Genomic DNA, 25,498 nt, shown 5'->3' on the forward strand with positions numbered 1-25,498 from the left:
AGCAAACTATTACTAACATTTATTTGTAAAACACATATGCGAACATACATAGCATGCAAGCATTTTCTTGAGAATAATCCAACATTATAGAGGTTTGATGGAAACTTTCAACGATTTGCCGAAACTATGATGGAAATTATCAAGGATTTCAGAAATCTAGTTCAACTACTTCAAGAGCTGAGAAAAATCAGTGGCTGTATATAATTTGTATACTTTAAAAACGTATAAGTTTTATTTTCCAATACAGAATTGCTTGAAAACTACATCTAATACATCCTCAGCTGAAATATTACCAGTAATTTTTCCTAGTTCTGTCGCAGAATTTCTAATATGCTCAGCACCAATATCTATTTGTGAGTCTAGTTCTTCCTTTGATATTTCCAGAAAGCGGGAAATTGAATTACAGCATGCCATGAGATGGTAACGATGTCTTTCTCTACTCAATAATGGATTTTCTCTGGAGGAGCTGCCACAGAGATGTTTCAAGTTTTCTTCGAGACAGTCAATTAGATTACTAAATCCATACTCAGTCTTACAGGAAATGCTAATAAAATTCCTATGTCTCTCACATACGTCTCTAATTGCATTATTACTATTTAATAAGTCAGCCTTGTTGAAAACAATCAAGCACCGCTTTGACACATTCGTTACACGGCTATTAAAGAGAAGTTCTTTGTAATCTATAATATCAGATAAACCTAATGAATTCAAGTAGGCATCAAGGTAGATCGTTACAAAATTATTCTGATTGATATCATTTGAAGATTCAAACCAATTTGCAAAATCAACTGAATTAACAACCACAAGTATGAGATCTGCTGAATGTGCGAGTGTTCTAGCTCGAGACATACCTTCAATTTCAATTGTGTCACTGCTACCTACCCTCAAACCTGCAGTATCACATAAGGTCACAGGATACCCTTTGATGTCCAATACTGTTTTGACAACATCCCTTGTTGTGCCCGGTGAGGAACTGACAATGGCTGTCTGATCATTAGTTAGCACATTGAGCAAGCTACTCTTGCCAACATTCGGTGCGCCAATAATAACCGTCCTCACTCCACTCCTCACTCGTTCACCTTTGCCACCATCACTCAAATGCCTTTCCACTGAACATTTCAGATTTTTCAGAGATGTTATCACATCGTTTAGAACATTATCCTCGATGTTCTCTTCTTCACTGAAATCGATGAACGCTTCTAAATGAGCTAAATTCAGAAGTAAAGAAGCGCGCCAGGATGTATATTGATCATTCAACGATCCTCCCATCTGCAGTAGGGCTTGCTTCCTTTGAGCTTCAGTCTCCGCATTGATGAGATCAGCTAGGCCTTCAACTTCTGTCAGATCAAGCTTTCCAGCATAAAAAGCTCTCCTCGTGAACTCACCAGGTTCTGCAGGTCTGCAACCAGGCACTCTGGATAATGCGTTGAGTACCGCGGCCACAACGGCTGATCCACCATGCACCTGCAATTCACAGCAATCTTCCCCTGTGAAGCTATGAGGCTGCTTGAAGTAAACAAAAATGCCTCGATCCAAATCTCCCCTGGATTCTGGATCCTTGAACGTGCGAAGGAATACTTTTCTGGGCTCTGGAACATGTTTGAATCCTGCAATATTCAGAGAAATAGTGGGAACTCTGGGCCCCGTGACTCTTACCACAGCTACACCACACTTTCCGAATCCAGATGACAAGGCAAATATTGTATCGTTCGTGACGGCTTGTGAGAATGGCAAACCTATTTTCATCAATGGAAGCTTTTGTCTGAATGTTTTCCTTGAGACGAAAGCAAGAGACTTGCAGTACATGGACATGATGACAATATCTTTTTAGATATTTACATTCCAAGCATCTGTTCTCCTAGCATCAATATCGGTTTGATCGATCTGAAACAATAATTGCCATCACAGGAATTTTTAATTGACAAAATAACAATGAAGGCCTACATACTTATATAGGGTGTCCCATAAAGAACGTAACATTTGAATCGTTAATCGAATCATTATTTACTAGAAATTTTACAATATTTTCTATTACAATAGAAAGTGCATTTCCTGTGGTTGATTTATCAGACAAAAATATCTCCCACGACTTTAGTGTCAAACTTTCACTCTTTCAACAGAATTTGTGTATCAATGACATATTGTTTGACAGCAGCAATGTTTTCTATAGACTATCCAAGCATCCAAGGGCGTCCTAGAGGTTTGATATCCAGAAGTGAACCTGTTTCCTTGAACTTATCAATGAGTATCTTACTCTTAACTGCTGATTAAGTGAAATTTGTCATCCGAGAATTTCATGAACTTTTGGATTTGGCATAACATTCCCTGTACTTAAGAGACGTTTTGAGAATCACAAAGCCTTGCTCCTTTGTGTAACACTCCATGTACATGACGACTAACCTCAGATAGAAATGGTGACAAAACAGGAAGTAACAGTGCTATACCCTAAAATGCCAACATTGGCGTGGAATCAAAATCTTGCGTTCTTTTTTTGGATGTTTGAAAATAGGAACTTTATAATTATATAGTTATAAACTTTATAGCAGTCTAATTATGAAGTTGATTCACTCAACTGATCAATATTACAACTTCGAATAAAAACGACTCAATATTATCATAGAGTGCAGATTGCATAATGCTTAATAGCTTAGGCTATCTTTTCCAATGTTTATCATATCAACATTAGTTTATTGAAAAATCTGAGATACTAGTTCTGGTTACACCATTTCCAATCTCTAGTTAACTGAAAGCTTAAACATTAAGCAGCAGAAAATAAGATGAGGGTGAAGCTCTACGATTGATCGTTAGCTGTCGATCAATAAAAGATGAGCTTTGTCATTTTTCGAGATTAAACAAACCCAAGTATTGCAAATATGATCCTGTGAAACATTGAACAACAAAAGATAAAAAAATCTTAGTAACTAATATAATCAAATGGGAACTATAAGTGAGAATAAAAGCATAATACAATATTGAAAACAGTTAACACAAAAATAAAAAAAATCAAGAAACCCAAGGTAAAAAATTGATATCAAGAGTCAAATTGGAAAGTAAAATAACAAGAAGACGAAGACTGAACTACAGTAGTAGTTACCTATTCCCTAAGATAAGACTAGTCATTAGAGGTGTTGTTGTTACTGGAATGTTTGTTAAAAAATAGACATGGACTTGTATTTCATCATCCTGGTTATTACCATACAGCGCGTGGAATGTTCAACTGTCCGCCACTGAAATGCAGAAATTCCTCAGCCTTGAACTCATGATTAGACTTTTTGCTCATTTTTACTCTCTTGGAATAGTAACATCAAAGGACCATGTAAGAGGCTGGCAAGAGTGACCAACATGCTAAGGAATCTGACACAGATGGTGAGCAGGCACTAACTGATTGTCAAGTCCTCTACCACAGAACCCTGAGCTATAGGCTGCAGCTTTGGATTCAAGTATCTGATTGTCGAAACGTTTCTATAATGCAGAAGAAAGTAGTCTGTATCATCACCTTGATCACTGCAGACCGCTCTCCAAGTCCACTGGATAATTGACTATTAAATATAAGTTATATAATAACTATACATTTTATAGTTATTATATAACTTATATTCATGTGCTCTGCACGTCTAGTTAAATTTTGACAAGTACAACGTGAGAAGATCATTACATAGTCATAACACAAAAAGTGATTGCATGATTGACAGGCTTTATTGCCGACTGAGTAAGACAAAAGACTCATTTCTTACTGTGACTCTGCAGTAGATAACTAGACAGATAGTAACTGCCTTAAGCACGCAGGTATTCATGGTGAAGTTGGCTTGGAGAAACTATTTTCTATGGGCTAGGATTTTTTCGAAGTCACAGTCAACATACCATCTTAATGCAAGTTCGACATTAAAATATTTTATTGTTTTCCAATAATGTCTAGGTAGGTGGCTAGGTGCAAGTAAGAAAGAAGTGTGGACCTTCTAGGTGGGAAAGAAGTATAAAACAGGTTCAGGTAGAGAGTGAGAGACTCCTTGCTGTAGCTAAAGGCTGGTTCAGAGAAAAAAGGCTTCAATTGAACGAGGACAAGACACAAAGCCTAATATGTACATTGAAAAGTACTAGTTTTGTAAGAACATGCTCAGTTAAATTACATGGATTCTGGATAGATCCCAAGCTGACATGAAACGAGCATATAATTATCACAGTTGTGTCACAAGCTTTCCAGAGTCACTTACATCTGTCCCATCAGACTATTTGGTTACCACCTATCATTCCCTATTCAATAGTCATGTAAGCTACGGAATTCTACTGTTGGGTCATGCGGCAAGGACAAGAAGAATATTGCTGCTGCAAAAGAAGGCAGTTAGGATTTTGTCATATGTGGGAAGATTTGAGCACTGCAGACCACTGTTCTCGGCTCTTAACATATTGACCGTTTACAGTCAGTATGTATTTGACTCCCCTGTGCATGTGAAGGATAACATTGGAAGGTACGAACAAAGATGTGCGACTCACCATCACCACACCAGATCAGCTAGGAACCTTGACATCAAGATGTAGACTTTCAAGGACTCAGGGATCATTTCCAATGTGGCGCTGAAGCTCTTCAATCTTCTGCCTGAGGAGATAAGAGGGCTGGGGTCTTCTGACTTCAAGAGAAGGATGAGATGGAGGCTGGCAACCAAGCCACTATACTCTGTGGAAGAGTTCATCCATGACGAGGGGACTGAGGCCTTCCACTGATCAAAAATAAGGGCTAAGCAACATTGACACAGCCTATCCAGCGACAACTGGTCAACGGCAACGTAGCGGTAATAAGGTAATAAGTACAGTTCCCTATCTGGTGCCTCTATTATTTATTGATACATCGGAGTATTTGTACAGAAACTTAAATATTTTTCACAATAATTTTCAAATGTAAAAAGTATGTTTTGTCTCACCTACTGGACTCATAGGAAATAAAGATGAAAGCTACTGTTGATGGAATAATTAAATCTTAATTTAATAATTATTATCTGTAATAGAGCTGATATCATTTTGTGATTATTTATAATTCAATAAATTAGAAGTTTCTGAATTTTTATGTATGTGGGTACATGAGTTTAGTGCAGTATCACTAGTATATTCTATAAAACTTTAAATTGAACTTTTAATTTTTAATATTTTAACTTTCAATATTTTTCTACACTCACATTCTTTGGTGTGGCGACGCGTTTCGTGCTGGTGTTGCACAAAATGGTTTTTTCACTTTAAAGTTTTATAAGAATACACTAGTAATAATTCCAGTGAAAACAAGATGAATAACCAACAACGAATTAGTGCAGTAGCTTATATTTTTTGTAAAGCTTTATTTGTATTTTGTTTTTGGCAAATAAAAAAAATTTTAATTCAACTCGAAAGTGTCAGGAACAGTTCCGTATCTGGTGTATTATTGATATTGGAAATATGGAATGCAGCACCATTTAATGTAGAAACACAGAGACAGCGTATGTTTTGAAACAAAGTCATGCATTGATTGGTGGTTGTACACACTGGGTAGCGTATTGGAGCGTAGCGTATACCGGAGTATAAACAAACTAGTTTGTTTTTCTCGAAGCGTATTCGAGCGTATAACCTCAAATATTACAATGATCACAATAAGTCTGACTGGCGGGAGCATTTAAACACTGTGTGGTAATCGAGTATATTGAAAATTAGTATAATTTTTTATGAAATAAGAAATAAGTTGGAAATAATATAATATGCTCATTCATTTTTTTTAAAATTCTGATCAATAATAACAATGAATAATACTGATTAAAGAACTTCTATTATAATAAGGTATAATTTCCACTTATAAGTTATTGAGTTATAATATTACTGTAGTTATTATTATTATGAATAATCACTCATAACTTGAAGTAACACTAATATTATGAGATATAATCTTCCTTTTAGAATAAGGTATAACTTTTCCAGCATAGAATTTTTAAACACACTACAGTTGAAAATATGTAGACATACAGATTTATTGGAAATCATGGAAAGAGCTTAACATTATTTATTTTACAAGGGTAATTTGAAATAAATGAGAACATTGAAAATCTGAATAAAATATCAAATTCTACCATTTAAAGTATTAACAAACACTAAACTTATGGTAACATCTACATTAAACTGTTAAAAGAGAAGTCTGATCTGTGAAATTTCTAATGTAGCCTAGGTCTACCTACAGTAACTATATTACCCACAGTATGGCCATTGACTGTCACGCTTCTGATTGGTTAGCTCGGTCACATTGTACAAATCCGCCATTAAGATTCCAAACAAACTTTCAAGTCCTATCTTATATCATTAGACATTTGGAACTTATCACTTATTTTACCGATTGGAAACATATTATGAACTTAAGATGAGTTTGATATATCATTTTTGAAGAGAAATTTATTATACTTCAATAAAGACAAAAAATTACTTTAAAAAACACTAATAAAGCTTAAAACATCAATTTTCCTTCCCTCGGACTCCTCGCGGACCACTTCTAGAGCTTTCGCGGACAACTTATTGGGGACCAGTGATGTATATAAATATGTAGAAAGATAAATTTCAATTTTGTGTATTTCCTCATCCCATTTATTGGATCGAACTTCAAATAATCCAATTTCAAAATATTTTTTGTGGCTCAATTGAATATAACATTTTATGAAATATTTAACCATGATTAAGTGCTGATTAAAGTCGTCTTGACTTCTCTGATTGATTCTCTTCAGTACTGAGTACCCTACCCATAACATGTTGGTACAATAGCTATTGATATGATTTTCGAGTTGCATTACCACGAGCAGTGGTTAAGATTAGAAATACTATCACTAAATATAAACAATAATGGTTATGTGTGTTATTTTTCAATTTCTAACATGTTTATTAAATTCATCAAGTAGTACTATGGCTAGAATAATTGACTCTTCCAGAGTTTATATTCAATGTTGTGTTTACAATATTTTCGTCAGACTTATTGGCTGAATAAAACAAACTATTTATATGATATGGAATCTATTGTGATGAGAATTCCATCATGCTTCTAGAAATAGATATGGGAACTTCATCATTTGTCAATGGAACAAAATGTATTACAATATCATGACACATTTCAAAAGTTTTATGGTATTTTTTTGGAAATTCAGCTTTCAGGTTACCTACCTTCCATTTTTACTCGCTATTATCTACAAATTACTATTTCAAGTTCCAAAACTATATTGGGAATATAGAAAAAACAAAGAAATTATATCGAAGTTAATAATCACAAAAATATACTTTAATAAGTAAAAGCAAGCGATTAGAAAAGCAAGTGATTTACTTATAATCCCATATAAGCTCCATGCATGGAAGAGCCTTATTGTTTGCCGATGATACCACCCTGCTGGCCCAGGATGAGGACCCCCAAACTGCTGTTGCCCAGTCTAATCTTCTTGTAGAAGAGGCTTGCCAGTGGTTTAAATCAAACAAACTGTGTCTAAATGAGGGGAAAACACAGAACCTGTTGTGCACCTTAAGGCATGGTCAGGCTCATGGTGAGGCGGAGGTCAAACTCTTGGGTTTTGTGATGGACCCCACTCTATCATGGGATCGACATATTGGCATGCTGTGCAATCGACTTGCCAGGGTGACGTTTTTGATACGGAAGCTGAAGCAACATGTGCCTGCCAACTACTTAATTTCAGCCTACCATGGGCTGTTCCATAGTCATATAAGCTACGGAATAGTAGCTTATGGCCATGCAGGGGCCATGGGCCATGCAGGTATCTGTGAAAGGATTCTCCTTCTACAGAAGAAAGTTCTTCGTGTCATCACGTCATCGCATTACCTGGAGCACTGCCGGCCAATCTTCAAACGCCTGAAAATACTGACAGTGTACAGTCAGTACATGTATAGCTCCCTACGGCTCCTAAGGAGTCAGGTTCATACCTACCAGGAGAGGGGCCAGCTGCACCACCACAATACCAGGAGACGGGGAAACATTGACCTGCCCTACTCCAGACTATCGAAAGCACACGAATGCTACCCCTTACGGATGCTAAAAATTTTTAACAGACTGCCAATTTGTGTTCGTGAGCTGGAGTATGGGAAGTTTTGTAGGCTGGTTCGAGATAAACTCATCAACTACCCTCTCTACTCATTGAGAGATGATGAGACCAGTGGACTTGTAGACCAGTTTGAGATTGTTTAATGAGTTACTAAGGCAGTCCATCTACAGAGCCACACGAAACAACCTATCTGCGGCCATCTCTCGTTATTTGTGTTTTGATTGTTTTATATTTTGACGAAGTCTGTCTGGGACTGCCGGTCATGGACTGAGTATACTGAATTGTAAAATTCAAATATTTGGAATCTTCATGGCGGCGGCGGGGAAAAAAATTCCAATGGCCATACTGTGGGTAATATAGTTACTGTAGGTCTACCTACTCATTTATTTTATTTTTGTATAATTGATCTTCCTTCTATTTTTAATCTTTCCATGGATTAATGAATTTATAGCTTTATAGGTATTCATTATTGCTTGCAGACCCAGAGTATTGAACTCTCGGTAAGTTATTATTCACTAATCCTAATTCATGGATTAGTCCTGATAATAGATGTAATATATATTCCAAGTTTTTGTCAAAAATTATTGTTCAATCATTAATTATTAGCCTACTCAATAATTGTTAACTTATTATTTTCATCTAGTTGAGCTGCGTAATCTTCTTGCTTATAATTTGTAAATATTGTGAATTTGATAATAGATGTAATATATATTCCAAGTTTTGTCAAAAATTATTGTTCAATCATTAATTATTAGCCTACTCAATAATTGTTAACTTATTATTTTCATCTTGTTGAGCTGTGTAATCTTCTTTATTATAATTTGTAAATATTGTGAATTGGATTGAACCTGAATTTGAATTTTGCCGCCTTTACGCTACGCTTTCTGTGTGTTTTCGAATACGCTACTCTACGCTATTCTGTGTGTTAGGCCTACTTATACTTATACTAGGTACTCATACTTATACTAGGCCTACTTACTTGATACTTGAGATCGTTGCCAATGACTGGGGTTTCCAGACACAGATAGGCAGTGTCGGAAATCTCAATAAAATAACCTAACATGGTCATTCACGCTTTGGAGGTGCTCGACTCCCAAAAAGAGGTTCACTGTAAAAACAATGTAAGTGTTTCTACACTTATATGATGATAACACTGAAGGCTACAATGTATTTCAAATAATATCAAAATATTGCAATTTAAAAACAAAGACCTAACGTACCTTTTTACTTTTGAAAAATTATTGAACAGAACATTTAAGTTCTAAAAAACATAAGTTATGTTATTTGATATTTTTATGTAGGTCAACTTACTTACCGGTATCAATAATAGGTACCTAAACAAAATACGGAACTGTACCAATGAGTCGGTCAAGAAGGTTAGGTTTTAGCATTTGAGAGAGAGAGAAATTGTTTAATCAAGTACTATATTCACATTTGAAATCTTTATAAAAGACACATTCATAGATAAGCTATAATTTATAGCTTCTTCAAAATTCTATTATTTATATATTGATTTCTAGAATAGAGAAATCTATTCTTCCTTATTCTTAGATAAAACAGCTACATATCAGAAAGCGCCACATTTTGGAATGGGTTGAGCGGCAAGGAAAGCGCCGCCATCTGGGGACACTCTGACAAGCATTGGCCTATCCCGCTGGCTCCATCATCATCTTCTCCCCAGAAGCCTCGCTTTGCTTCCATTTCCAGGGCATCAGCTGTTGCTTCGGCTCCACCAGGCAATAATTGAGCCATAGCAGGTAATGGTCCAGCAGGGGGGTTCTCAGTGAAGGGGTGTCTTAATTCACCACTCTGGACATTGAGAGTCAGGTAATACATGAAGTAATCTCTAAGTTTTCTTTCTTCCAAGGTCCTATTACATGTTGTCAACTTTCTTGTTTATCTCAATACTCTGACGGTCTGGAATCGATGCTAGATTTAAATGGCAATATATTGTTATTATTTAAAATACATGATACGATGATAAATTTGTTATTTTAGGCCTATAATGAATATTAATGATGTTGTAAGCTTATACGATATTTTCAATATCGATAATAGGGACACCAGATATAGATCTGTCCCCCTAGGTGCAACGAGAAGTTGAAAATACAAATAATTATTACTAAATATAAATAGGTAGTACATACCAGATATTCTTGATTGATAACAAATTTATATAAAATATTTCATCATTTGTTTTAAATCCTAGTCAGTAACTTGATGAGCTTGAATTATTACGATTTATGTCACTGCCACATTGTTATCACTAGGTTAATTCACACCAAAACAATCAGAGCTATTACCTAAATGAATATTAATAATTATTATTAAATATTATGCAAATGAATATTGAAATATGATTTATGGATACTGTTACAGTATCCCATGTTCTAAACCAGCCATGAAGAATATGAATGGATAATTTTATCACTGTGATTGTATAACCTTAAAAATATACAAAACAAAAACAAAAAGTGAAGAAGAAAAACAAAAGCTATGATCACTGTGCTATTGTGCTACTGTGCTATGATAAAGAGGATTATTCTCTGTGTACAAGCGTTTCATCGAGGAATAAAACATTTAATGCGCGTGCGCTGAACTTTATGCGCTCCGAGTGAGCATATTATGAACTATAGTGATGTCCACGTGATAATGGTAGAGTCGATTGGCATGTTGTAATGCTATCCTTGTCAATCATTCAACATAGCGGATAGCGCTGTCTATTTCTTGCTTTGCTCTGTCACCAGATTATTTTTTCTAACAATGTAGAAATAAAATTAATTAATAAAATTCTTCTGATTTGAGGGTGTTTCGCGTATTTAGTATTGTTTCTTGCTTGTTTCGCCCTTGAAATAATCCTCGGGTTAGAAACATTGCACTTCTGGTAGCTTAAGGAAGAAAAGAACAACTCACAACCACAACACGTATTTTGATTCCATTTTTAATTGGGATTTTTTCTAACATAGCTAAGTTTTACCGCGCGAGCGAACTCTGTATCTCAGCTAATTTTGGAGATATCTACTCAATTTTTTTTTTTAAATGAAAATTTAGCCCTCATATTTTTAACTAAACACCTAATGACTCATTAAACACTTACTAATTACTAATCCGCACACAACAAAAACAAACAAACATAACCTATTCTAAAACATGGTACGCCATAATGGATGTAGTATTACAAATATACCGGGTAAGCACATATTGAAGATAAAACACTATTATTTATATGATGCAATAAGCTGGACTAATTTAAAAATTAAGATTGACCATTCATTTTCTACATCAACTGTTCTGATTTAACACTCTTACCGAAACCCTCAGTCAGATAGCACTAACAGAAACCCCCGGTCTGACAGACCGCTATATCATATAGCTAATATTTACTCCGACTTTAGTAACTACATACTCTGTTCTCTATGGACAATGATTTTTCTAGAAATAATTAACACAATTAAGTAAATATTATAGTTTAATTGCAGCATAAAAACTTTATAACTACCTCAGAAAATGTTTTTCAATGATCTTTCAACACTAAGTTCAGGAAACAGCTTCTTTTGCACATTTCAAGCAAACTTTTTTACTACAGTCAATCAAGCAGACAGGGCATTGAGCTCTTCAATATCCATGTCTCTATAGTTGTTATTTTTCGTATTTACAGACAAACCTCTTCTTGTTTCTTCCAGTTTCTTATTTGTATTCACTAGGATTGTGTTCATGATAGTAGCATCAAACAGGAGCTGCCACACATCTTTCTTGGTTGGTTTGTTTCCCAGTAATCTAGCTCGTCCATGTAGCCCAGGCAATCACCTTATAATATTTCTGGCTGGTGTCCTCACATTTCGGGGTGGTTGCTTATTGGTCCATGCATTTGGCACTACAAGTTCTGTTTTCTTTATTCGTTCAATAAAATAGGTGTCTTCTTGTTGGTTGATGTCATCAACTGCATGCTCTTCTGCTTCAACTGCACTCTGTTGCAACAAGACTTCTTGATCATCTTCTTCTTCTGTACTCTCTTCTTCTTCTTCATTCATCTCCTGACCTCCATGCTGTGGTAATATGAAGTCAGGATCTTCATCCGAATCATCTATTTCACTTTCACTACTCACTGTGTCACCATCACGAACATCATTATGAAGCAAGTCTCTAATTCTATACAAACTCAAACAGAAACCCTCGGTCAGACAGACCGCGTGTCACACTACACTGCTAGAAACCATCGGTCAGAGAGACCGCCACGTTTTCAACTTTAGCACAATAACTAATCACCGTCAACCTAGAGCTAGACAAAACGCATGTCAATAGAAGGAGGGTTTCCTAGTGAGAAGGTAGGAGGGGTGGGGAAGGTATAAGACCAACTAGTGCTGCCATCTGTGAGTTCCAAAATTCCATAGCGGTCTGTGAGACCGGGGTTTCGGTAAAAGTGTTAACTTAAAAAAAAAAACGGTTCATGAATGAAAAAATTTTTTTGCTTGAAAAGATAAGAAAAACGTTTTTAATTTGGACTTTGATGAAAACGAAGTGAGATCTGAATATTGAACCATCAAATTACAATTAAAAAAAATGTATTCAAAGTTGTTTGAGTTGTGATGTATTGAAGAGGAATAAACGCAGAGCTTCGGGATGATGGAAGGTTCGTTAATTTTATTGTAAATTATTGTAGCTTTATCGTTTCATTCTATTATAATTTTAAAAGGAGCCGATGCCTGTCCAAGACACAGAAAAACATATTTGTTGATGGCGAAATTTTTTTTTAAATGTCGGTTAAAAATTACGAGAGGCTGCATGGAGTAGGTCAATTTCCACAAAGAAAACTCTAAACATGTAGAAAACACTTTATAAGAAATTGCTGGTCACTACAAAGTTTACCAAAATGTTGAGGCAATTCCACCAAAATGTCGAGGCAATCCAGCTTTTGGACAACTCAATATTAACAAGGAGATTGAAAAGGAAGAAGCCAACAGATCTGGTGTAAACCTCCAGGAGTGCTTAGTGAAAGTGCAAAAAATTAACATATCTATTTAGTGCAGTTATTAAGAATGAGCTAATTTAAAACAATGAGAAGCTATTACAAGACTCCCTTGTAGAATGTCTTGAAGTATTAATTTAGGATAGAAATAAACTGATCGTTAGTCGTAGTAACAGTGATTTTCAATTTTTTTTAAATTTACAAAATTTAATACAGGAACGCCCTAATTAATTTCCCCACAAGGCATTTGCACAGTGCGCATCTAATAGGGAGCCGTAATGGTATGATATCTTCGTTTTCACCCTGCACGTGCAGGTATGTTGGCACCCTAATCATCCTTAATGTGCATTCTGCACAACCTGACAAATGCCCACAGGGCACCACAAGTCTGCTTGCTGTGTTTTTAAGGCAGAGCAGGCAGAGTGGCAGAGGGGAATTGTGTTGTAAGCTTTCTTCAATATTATTGAGAAAGTCAACCTCCAGCTCCCGTATTTGATTCGCTACAAACTCGGGAGATGGACAATCAGCAATCCCCTGGATATCAAGAGCGATTGGTTGAGACCGATAATTCAAAAGATTTGGTCCTGTGTAGTCACCTTCTCCTGTATTAACAAAAATAAATAGAATATTATTCTACATCAAGTGGGTAACAAAAAACTAGTCTATCCATATTCAATTTCATTTCGCTGGGTGCATTGTAAACTAACATGCTAACCGCTTAATTGGTTCTCAGGTTATCGGGAGTAATGTTTGTTGGTCGTGGGTGGGAATTGCTCAATTCTTACAGAATTTTTTAAAAAATGAAAAAAATTAATTCACTTCATTCTATTCCATTTATTCACACACACTATACAATTTACAATAATGAGAATATATACATAACTGTTCAAAATGATATTATATAAGGTGCCATTATTTCATGTTGACCCAGGTTATGTAAAATTGCAATATTGGACTGTAAACAAATATTACAATAAAACAATGATTGGATAACAGGAAATTTTAACCCTCAATGTAAAATTAATAAACTTCGTCTTATCGCTGGGAGATAATTTATTGAATGAAAACCATAATTTTAATAACTGAATATCATACTGAACATACCTTTCAAATTACAAAGCAGATTGTGAACAGGATCGATTGAACAGGATTGGAATTGAACAGTTGGAATGTGTGTGGGGAGGATAGGACATCAGATTTGGCAGTGATTTTTTTTTTTTTTTGCTGATGTAATAAAGAGAAGATGCGGCAAAGATGTTGGTTCTGAAAAGCTTCTGACATTTGATTCTTTTTATTCATGCATACTATTATTAGTGGAAAGTACGGTACTAATATTTTGTGCTACTGTCCATGAAGTTTTCAGATAAAGGATAAAGAGTAGAATAATACCGTAAATTTAAAAAATAAAACTTTTTACATTATAATATATTATTTTCTTTTTACCTTCTTCTAGTAAGTTTATAACATCCTCCACTCCTGGATCTCCTACTTCGATGTCTTGCCCCACCGCTATATTATCATCTGTGAATTAAGAATATAATTTATAGTAGTTTCAGCTGCTTCTTTGTCTTTTGTGGTTATAATATTGTACATAGCAAAGATACGGTGATGCTGCTACTAGTAGATGCTGCTAATTTCATTTTGAATCTAGCTTTGAATCCAACTTAGTTTTTTGGAATGGAAACTTGGTCATGCGATCCATGATTTCGATACAGGATTTCAAAAGAAAATTAATGGCAAAATCCGCACATCAATATCTCAAACTGTTTCAATTATCTCAACTATTCTGAATTCTGAATTTTTATCATTCTATGCTGAAGAATGCATTATTATTAGAAGTATTACATAGGTCCATACTGATTTGAAAGGATTTTCGGAAATATTATATAAAATGCACTAACCAACTGGTGGAATGCGCGCCACTGGTGGGCCCAAATCCTCCTCCTCTTCTTCATTGTTTGATGATGAATTATCATCATAATGTCGCAAATTCTCCCCGATTGTTCCGGCTGCTGCCAATAGGAAGTCTTTGATGTTGATATTTCCAGCTTCCATTTGGTGGCTCAATCACATCAGGTTCCGGTCCCACGAAATATATCGGGCCTTCCGCTCCCGAGACAAGGGTCGGTTCACCATGGCCCAGCCATAATCGTCACTTGTCGATTTTTTGAAGACAATCTATCAAATAAAAAATGTTAGTTCTCATAAAACATTCAAAATGTTATTGTAAAGAAAATAAATCATTTTCTTTATCACAGTATTTCGATACTGTTATGCTGTTTGATGGTGAGGGCTGGGTTTGATTTTGGAGAAAGTGTGAGCAAGATATAAAAACAAGATTCGTTTATCATACCTAACCTACAGAGCTATCATAACCTAATTCTTGGCATATTTATAGTGAATAAATCAAAATTCGGGAAAGAAACAGTTTTTGGGCTGTGCATATTAGTCCTTCCCTAATCATTTTAAATAATTGTGTTCTGTTTATCAATAAATAAATATAAACTATGTTTTTATGCTTCTATGCTTTTTGTACTCTGGATTGAAGCTCGGTGTCCCGGAATTTATTATTGTGTGTTTAAACGAACAGCTGATCTAGCAGCGGCAAAAAGCTACCGTACCAGTGTAGTTGGTTAATAGCATATAAAATAAATTAATTAGCCTACTGTTTTCAAATTCCAAATACAAATACTATAAAATCATATACATTTATATATAATTATATAATTCATTGTACTCGTGTTTTTCAAAGTTTTTTTCACAGTAGTTTTTTTATTATTTTTTTTTTTTGGTTTTAATAAATTGTATAAGAGTCTTATTGTTGATGATTTCTTGATCCATTCCGAGCTGCTTTGTATAAACACACTTTTTTCTATGTATTTTAACACGACATGCAGTCAATTATTGAGTAAATATTAAAAACTTTTACTTACTGACTGGAGTACTTTCGATTGCCTGGCAATCATTTTCAACAGTGTCAATGATTTGATCAGATGAGATGATCAGACACTGTTGAAAATGATTGCCAGGCAATCGAAAGTACTCCAGTCAGTAAGTAAAAGTTTTTAATATTTACTCAATAATTGACTGCATGTCGTGTTAAAATACATAGAAAAAAGTGAGTCTTATTGTTGTGTTAAGGAAGCATATTTGGGTTATTACCTGTTGTTTCCGTTGTTACATTATGGATGAATAAAATGAATAAAATAAATGAAATAAATAAGAGAAATAAAATACATAAAATAAATAAAATTTAAAAATAAGTAAGTCCTTTGTTGTCACTGAATGAACTTACCAATAAAGTTCCAAGCATTTGGATGTACTCCAATTTCTCTCTTCAACTTCATGTTAAATGATTCTGAATTGTTGTTAGTGCGTCTTACAGCCATAAACACACTCAAATGTTCCACACCAACTTCTGCAAATTACAGTACATTTTTTTATTCATGTTGCAGTTATTTATATATTTCATAATAGTTTTACAGTTGTCAAGAACATTTGATTAAATAATTCTTATATTTTCAACCATGGAGCTATAAAATTATAATTCAATCTACTTGTGTTTTTCACAGATTTTTCAAAGTGGAGGTTTTGGTCTGTTCATTGAAATAACGTTTAGTTATAGTGTAGTTTAGTTTATGATATGAAAATTCGATTTCACTATGTTTTATCCTTGGGAAAACTCGCTAAAGAACATTGAAGGGATAATTCATTCTTGGAAAACTTTTGTTTAAATTCATGTTTGCCTTTTGTTTAATTTTGTTTGAGAGTGAAACTAAATTTTTCACCTTATTCGAACTACTAGTTATTAGCTTAGTGAGGCGTCCTTTTCTGAACTGTCCCCTTACACTATATATTGTTATTATATAATCAATTTAATGTGTACTCACTTTCTACCCAGTGTTCTTTGATGTAGTCAAGGATGCAGACAATTTTCTCGCTAAATCCCTCTTCCAGATCCACGTTCAGCACATGGTTTCTTACCTCAGCCAAGCCAGGCTCTATGTTGTCAGCTGGCAGCAAAGGTAAGGACATGCACATGTGCAATACTCTTCTAGCCTCAGCATTGTGGCGAGCTGCACCTGTCAGCCTTTTCTTTCTCATCTTTTTGAGAATGCTCTGTAAATACAGATTAACAATAATAATAATAATAATAATAATAATAATAATAATAATAATAATAGAAGTAGAATGATAATAGTAAGCAATTTTTTCATTACACAAAAATCACACAAATATTTAAAATGAGAATTAAAAACTGACAAATACTCATCAACATAAAACCTCTAATTCGTTTCAATTTTATAATATTTTATGGCATAAAATATTCATAGTGATAAAACAAAATAAATCTTATACCACCCTTTATTCTTTAAAAAACTTTAAAATAGTTGAACAACTAGTTTTGGTTTACACCATCTTCAGGTTCTAAAATAAAATAAAATTCAATAACTGTTTACAAATTGATATAAAACGAACATAATGTTTAAATTCATATGACTAATTATTTCTGGTAAAAGTTATTAAATTAAAATTTTAAAATTTATTTTTTAATATTTATAGTGTTTGTAGTTTGATATTAGTTCTATGATTAATTTAGTTATTACAGACGAATATCATGTATTTACCCATATTTGAAAAATGCAACTATTTGAAGTACATCTAGTCAACCATTCTATTTAATTAATCAAGCCAGATTCTTCCTGGTTCTTCCTGGAGTCCCTATTTCTCTTCTTATGACTCTCCATGCAGCTGAGCAGTTATTTTGTGAAGAGTTTAAATGCTGTGCATTTGCACTTTGTTTAGCTCTTAGAAGTTTTTCTTTGTAATCTTTCTTGAGCATTAAGTACATTTGCTTGGCATCATTTGTCTTGAGATTTCTGTGCCGATCATAGGCCACAATGACCCAGTTCTTGAGTACAACCAATTCTTGGTTCATCCAACAGGGCTTATTTCTATGGTTGGGTTTTTGTATTTTGACAGGGAAAACGTTGTCGAAGAGATACTTAAATCGACTGAAGAATTTGTTGAAATTTTCCTCTGCAGGGCCAGGTGTTACTATTTCATTCCAGTTCACCAGTGACAGGAGGTGTGAGAAGTAGTTCAACTGACTCTTAGCTATTGGGCGCACCATAATTTCCTCAGGAGGATCATTCTCAAAAAGATCAGAGCTCCTTTCATCCACAGAGAAACAGATAGACTCATGGTCACTCAAAGCATAACCCAACACTGCCACTCTGTACAAACACTGTGGCATGTTCGTTACCACATTGTCTAGACAGGCTTCCTTTCTTGTGGGTTGTCTCACAGTGCAGTACAAATTCAGGGACCTCATCAGATTAACAAAAGTTGCAGTATGTGTGGATGCATCATCAAGAAAATTGAAATTAAAATCACCACCTATAACAATATGATGATTTGGCATTTTCTTCCCAAGGTGGAGAATAACACTTGTTCCAGATGTTCCATGAAATAATTTGGGTCACCATTGGGTGAACGGTACACATTTACAATTATTATCTTGGGCTCCAACAATGTAATACAAGCAAACTCAAAATCAAGCTCCTTACAATGGTGATAGATATTCAAATCCAATTTCCTTGCTTTGTTTTTGCCAAGTACATCCTTGGATACAAAGATAGCTACTCCTCCATGTATATGGGTGATTCGACTGAAAGAACTAACCAGTAGATAGTCATCAAAATTTACCATTTTCAGTTGATCATCACATAGCCAGTGCTCTACAAGGCATAATATCTTGTAATTAACCCCACATATTACCAATTCAATATCAAGTTTCTTTGTTAAATTGAGACACTGCACATTGCTAAAGAGAGTTTTGAAATTAATCTCAGATGCCACAGGGCCTTTACTGGTACTTGTGTTCATAATTAGGTCAGAAGCTATGTGATTAGCTGCCCTAAGGTTCTCCTGAATAAAAAACGTTTAATTGTTACATTTCGAGGCCAAAGTTCACCATCCAGAAAAGATTTCCTCTTTTCAAAGTCAATACCAATTTTGAAGCTGTCACTTGAACCTTTCGTCTCCAATTTTTCAACAACACAGTTTGTATCAGCAAAAGTGTTTTGCACAAATTCCTTGACTGCATCAACAGTTGTTCCACTCTGTATTTTACCCAGATGAAACCAGGCCCTCTTAGTTCCAGTCAAGATAGTACTGTCACTTCCAGCACCAATCACAATCTTACGAAGTCCCTTGTCGATATTTATGCGCTTAGATTTCGTTTCTTTGCCATCTTGCAATAATTTAGTTGGTTTAGTTGACGAACCAACCGCTTTTGCATAATTTTGTCACTTACGTTTATTGTTAACATCCTTAAAATCATCACACACGTATTGAGGTCAGTTTCATGCAGATTTTCCTCATTTGCAATAGAGTTAGGTAAAGCAGGGAAGGATGAAGGATGAGATGGAAAGTCCCCTGTGTCAAGATCATTATTCAATGTTCGAGAGCAATGTTTATGTGCGTCGGAAGCAGATTTGTCTTCAATAACTGAAAGTACGTTTGAATGATAGTTGTTTTTATTATCACTTTTATTCTGCTTGACAGCTGCAGTCGATGATGTGTCCAGTTGACTTTTCGACTTGTCAACCACTGTCGATGTGTCGATTGTTGAATGTCCGATGTTTAATAAGTCAATCTTTACAATCGACTTTCTTCGAACAGTCGATCTATTTTGTTTGTTTGAGTTGGTAGACACTCTAGACAGGTGTTGGCCTGCGCGTAAATTCAAGTTCAAACAGTCTGGTTGACTAACATGTTCTTGTTTGTCATTGTTTACGTCAATGAATTCCTGAACTTTATGTCAAGTAAATTATCAAGTTTCATGAAAAAATCATTATAAAAGGTGTTCATAGCCTCTAATTTAATATCCATTTCACCTACCTTCCTAGATAAGGATAAAATGTCGTCAATACTATGGGTTTTCACTGTTGATAACCTATCATTACAGTCACAGCAATGCCACTAAGGGGAGCAGACCAAAAAAATCGATTTTTTTTTCAATTTCTCGATTTTGTCATATATCGATAGCTCCATTCTTCTGCTTCAAATCGATGTATCATATGAAAGGATCCGATCATCCACTGATGAGAAAAAAATTATTTACTGTCATGCTGTAACAGATTTTTCTGTTCCAGTTGCTCATTTTTCACAGTCATTTTTTGTACATTTCCCAGTTTTACTCTTACTCAATTTCTGATGAAATTTTTATAAAATTCTTGTACATTACAGTCTGTTATGTTACTACACCTGTAATGCTGATATAGAAGGCTTTGGAATACCATGATCATCTTAGTTTGATTATCGAAAGTTGTTTACATCGGTTTGCGTTTCGTCAATTTTCTAAAAACAGTATTTTTTCACTTTATGTACCTTTTTCTCAGGAACCCTTCAAGGTACACGTCTGAAATTTTGTACAGTACTTTTTAGGACTATTATATACACTTTAGCGAGAGATAATTGAGAATTAATTAAAAAATCCCATTTTATACAACTTTTTGTGATCTAATACGGTGTTTTCGAGCAGTAATTCAGGAAAAAAATCATATTTGGTAAATAAAATGTCAAAAACGAAAAATCTTGTGCTAAAGTATGTAAAAAGGTCATGTTAGTCTGTGTTCAAAATCTCACATCGATCGGGTGGATAGATCTCTAGAAAAAGGTACATAAGTTAACATTACAGCTTATGGGATTATTTTTTGGTCCACATCACCAAGTGATTGAATTTTCTTATAATTGTCTTTTGAGACTTAAACACATTTCGAGTGATACCACTTGTCACAAAACAAATCACAAAAAATAGCGTCTGTATTTGATTTAATAGCTTTTTTACAGAGACCACAAGATGAGTTCACCACTTCATCCACTGCCATCTTGACTCTCCTCAAATTCCCATTTTGCTATTGTTAATTCAAATTGCTATTGTTATCTGAAAAATAGTTTCCAATTAGGCCTAGCATAAATTAAATAAATATAGGCTAAGTGAATTATCATCAGAATAAAACTAAATAGCCAAAATAAGTTAAATCAATAAAATATGGTATGCTACTCTAGTTTTAAGTTTGATGTTTTTAATTAAAAACATTGAAAATATAAAGTTGTCTTTCTTATTGTATGACTTTATGTGATACCCATGATTATAAAATAAAGTGATAAACAATGAAACAATGTTGATCAAACAATCTCATTGATTCACAGTGAAACTTGCTTATTGTTTAACTCTAAATGTATTAGGTTAGGAAATACTGTACCTATGTAACTAAGTTAATGACCAACAACCTTGAAAAATAAACATTAATTATTGTTATCATGGATGAATAGCAACATAATATTTCAATAGGAAAATTCAAATCCTAAATAATGAAATACTTACCAACATATAAGTCAGTTTCATTCTTGTTATAATAAAGATTTTTTTATTAGGTATGCTACATTATTGCTACTTCATTTTATAACTAATACCATAACCAACAGTAAAAACACGAATTAAAATTATAGTGGTCTATAAAATAATAGTCATGTACATATTATGCAAATTTTCAAAACTCTGTTACCTGTTTCAAACAAGACTGACGACTGTTGATGAATTTATTCTAGGTTAACTATATATAGTGAGGTCCACGTTATAATGGCAGTGGATAAAGATAGAAGAATAGCGATGCCGATTTTCTGCATTAATTAATTATATTTCTACACTGTCATAAACATGATTGGCATCGTTTTGGACCTAGAAAAGGATAATACCACCAGCTTTGTCGAATGATAGACAAGGATAGCAAAACCAAAGTTGATCTAATAGTCATTATAACGTGAACCTCACTATAGAACCCTTCATATTTGTTTTGCGATAAATTTGTTTCATCACACATTTACACAGTCTCGCTAATAACGATCGATACTGTGAGTTCGATATATTTCCAATTCCACATACGGTACTTTCAATAGGCGATGTAAGTGACTGTTTTCATGGGAGGTTGCGATGCATGTACGGCTTCGGCGAAGTGAGCAGTAACCAGAAACCACGTGACTGGTGCACCACTACTTGCTCCCACCGAACGAAAATCGAATTCTGGTTCACCGTTTTTGGCGCGTACTTTTGAAATTAATCGTTTACAGATTAGTGGACAAAATAATAAAGGTGTTATCAATATGAACATTTCAGCTATTATTTATTATTATTGAATCAATAATAATTATTAATTTATAATTTGAAAAAAAATATATTTTTAAATGTATTATACCTACAAGCTTGTCCAAGCCAATATTATCTTTTATGTAGGTTGCAACAGACCTATGTTATCTTATCACAACAAAGCTGGAGTATTGATTAGTTCTTATAGAAGCACTAGGCTAATCATGTTTTTCATTAAAAAGTTTTTTTAAATAATTAATGATGGCTCGTGCTGTCATTAATGAAAATTTGACTACTTTTTCTATGCAATTAGTGTTAATGAATAAAACTTTTTATGGAATATTAGCAAAATGTTAATAATTAAAGTTTCTTGATTTATGTCTACTATCCAGAAATTTATCAGGATAGATCCTAGCCTAGGAATAAATCAACAAAATATAATATTCTGACTAATATATAACATAAACACATCTTAGTTTAGTAGAATGGTCGATAAAGCTAAAAAATAATAAACTTTCCAGCCAATTAATAATAAATGAATTTCTTGCTTTCCGACTATCCTGTAATAATTAATTCCATCAATGGAATAAAATACTTTGTACGACTCATCCTTATTTAGTCTATAGATTCTGGATGTGATACATAACCTAACAAAACAGCAGACAACCAACGCTTTAACTCTCGACCAATAAGAAGCGTTGATCCCGGTACCGGTTTTGTGGAACATACCTTTCGAGCGGTGCAAGTGAGCATGTACGTGGTGCAAGTGAGCATGCACCACTCCACTCTGTTCCGAGACGGCGACCGGTACCTGAACTGTCAAAAGCTCCCACCCATTGATATATATATAGTTAGATGACTAAGCTATACCTTCAAGCGTTTGGAAGCATGATGCCTCCTTCATTTCTCGTCGCCATTGAATATCGGGCAAGAAGTCAGGTGCCCAGACAGACTTATATGGGAAAACATCGACTTTCATTGCGTTATATCTTTCGACATACTTGATGAATTTCAATATAATTTTTTTTCAACTTTTCATCATTTCCATTACCATATGATACAATGATTTGTTCATTCAACTTTATTTTTAACTCGACCAAACATCTAATTTAGTGAACCTACCTCACTACAGATTTTGATCCATTCTATTAGCAAATGAATCTCATTTTTACAATATTTTCCTATTACCATGTATTTAGGATATGGAAAATAAAACATTTATTATAGATTGCTAATATTACCATATATTTTATTAGATGGCAAATAATAATAAATTAACCATTATCACAATATTTCGTGAAACTGTTTCTCATTCGTTTTGCAACTTAAGTATAGGTGGTACCTAACTATACTCTATACTCCTATATTTAATATAAGATAATAAATAACTACATATTAAAAGAACAGGAAAATAAAACAAAAATTATAGATTGCTAATATTACTGTATATTTTATTAGATGGGAAATAATAATAAATTAACCGTTATCACAATATTTCGTGAAACTGTTTCTCATTCGTTTTGCAACTTAAGTATAGGTACCTAACTATACTCTATACTCCTATATTTAATATAAGATAATAAATAACTACATATTATAAGAACGGGAAAAATAAAACAATAGCAATGATGAAGGATTTATAGACAATTTTAGCAAATAATATTTTTTATAATACAAATTTAGCATACAATATTTTCATAGTTCACAAAATATTACAATATAAGACAAATTAATGGAATGGAATATGGTTACCTATATTGGATCTATGGAAATAAAATATTTATTATAATATTACCGAGACTTATATTTTATTACTTGGCAAATAATGATAATGAATCAACCTAAGCTCAATATTCCTTGAAACTATCATTTGGCACTAGGCTTAGCCTGCATGAAACATGACCGATGAAAATATAAAAATACTTATGTATAGCCTAAAAAGAAATATTTTCATCTGGCACATGCAGATTCGTACATCCATAAGCACTGCATGAAACTACCATACTTTGAATATTTTTTGTTGCTTCAATAAAAAAATATTATCATTTGAAAAAGACTCTTTTTCTACACAGCGAATACAAATACCCGACTTCTTGCCCGAAATTTCTGGTAGCTACACTAGCGCAGTGGCATCATAGCGGACTTCGCTCTTCTTAATCTTATTCTCTATATCAATGCTCCCACCGAACGCATTTTCGCATTTTCGTGTCCTTGGTCGAAATCGTACATGTACCGAAACCTCCCATGAACACAATCAGTGATGACGTAAGCCGTTGCTACGCCGCCATTTTGGTTTCTAAACAAACCGTTGCTAAGGAGAGAGAGCATGTTATTCAAATGGGACTAAAACATCACCTTAAATGTACAAGTATATCAAAGAAATAATAGATTTCTAAGAGTTGAGAATATTTTTTTTTCAAGTTCTACACACTCAAATCATCAACTCTCAGTATTTATTCAGATCAAATAAATTTTTTTGGGACAGCCAAAGCAGAAAGTCTTACGAAGTAGAGCTTATAGTAGGCCTACCATGTCTGTAGTCTGCTATGGAAAACCTACCTGTAGAGAAAGTTGAAGTGCAATTTGAATTATTACCTAGAATTTCATTAGATTGTTATGAAGTTGTAATTTAAAAATTCATATGAATATATTCTGTTTTCCTATTGTTTAGTGTAACTGTTAGAGTAGACTAAAGCTTAAATATATAGGTTAGGTGTTTTGGTTTAGCCTAGGTACTTACTTATAAGTTTAGCGTTGAGGTTTTCTGAAGTATATAATTGTTTTCAATTGACGTGAAATAGTAAGATATTAATAAACTCAACAAAGTAAAAAGATGTAGATGCTGTGACAACTAATCATGTTGTATACTTCCTACATTCTAACTAAACGGTGATGATGTTTTCAAGAATTTAAAAGGGGTAAGTGAACATGTAAAGTAAAGCAAATAATTATGTATTTTATGTGCTAGATTCACTGTAAACATAATTGTATTTGAATTATTGTATTAATAATTTCACTAATTTAGTTATTCTAGATAAATTTGATTTTTATTAACAATAACATAACCTAAAAATGTAGTACAGAACTTATAAGAGGCGAGCTAAACCCAGTGAACTCTAAACTAACTGGAATGGACTAGCAACACAAAAAAAGTGAGGCAGCTGGTAAAGATAGGCAACCCGCATTGCTGTGGGATTCGTTCATTTTGTTACGCATTGGCTCTTATGGGAGAATGCATTGCACAGTCTCAATTTCTATTTTATTTCTATATTGTATGTCTTATTCCACGTAAGCGTTATTTTTCCTTTATTAAGCAGTTCATTGTTAACTTTTTGAGAG

At 33.9% G+C, this 25,498-nt stretch overlaps 1 protein-coding gene across 6 annotated transcripts; it reads right to left on the reverse strand.

Moving 5' to 3' along the window:
• Positions 1–201: 201 nt before the first annotated feature.
• LOC111062860 (tRNA modification GTPase GTPBP3, mitochondrial) lies at positions 202–25,282 on the reverse strand. 6 transcript variants are annotated; one of them, XM_039438896.1, is made up of 7 exons: positions 24,900–25,268; positions 16,896–17,124; positions 16,301–16,423; positions 14,907–15,183; positions 14,449–14,526; positions 9,019–9,147; positions 202–1,884 (listed from the first exon to the last, which is right to left on the reverse strand). In XM_039438896.1, exon 7 carries the CDS (start codon positions 1,810–1,812, stop codon positions 232–234), a length of 1,581 nt encoding a protein of 526 aa, XP_039294830.1. In that variant the 5' UTR covers positions 1,813–1,884; positions 9,019–9,147; positions 14,449–14,526; positions 14,907–15,183; positions 16,301–16,423; positions 16,896–17,124; positions 24,900–25,268; the 3' UTR covers positions 202–231. The 6 variants fall into 6 exon arrangements, with proteins under 6 accessions (XP_039294830.1, XP_039294835.1, XP_039294821.1 ...); XM_039438921.1 differs by lacking the exons at positions 202–1,884; positions 9,019–9,147 and adding an exon at positions 10,564–13,607 and having other exon boundaries at positions 24,900–25,282; XM_039438901.1 differs by lacking the exons at positions 14,449–14,526; positions 14,907–15,183; positions 16,301–16,423; positions 16,896–17,124; positions 24,900–25,268 and adding an exon at positions 10,343–10,551.
• Between the last annotated feature and the right edge of the window lie 216 nt (positions 25,283–25,498).

This window comes from Nilaparvata lugens, chromosome 1 (assembly GCF_014356525.2).
Source record: "Nilaparvata lugens isolate BPH chromosome 1, ASM1435652v1, whole genome shotgun sequence".
In the NCBI taxonomy this organism is placed as follows: Eukaryota; Metazoa; Arthropoda; class Insecta; order Hemiptera; family Delphacidae; genus Nilaparvata; species Nilaparvata lugens.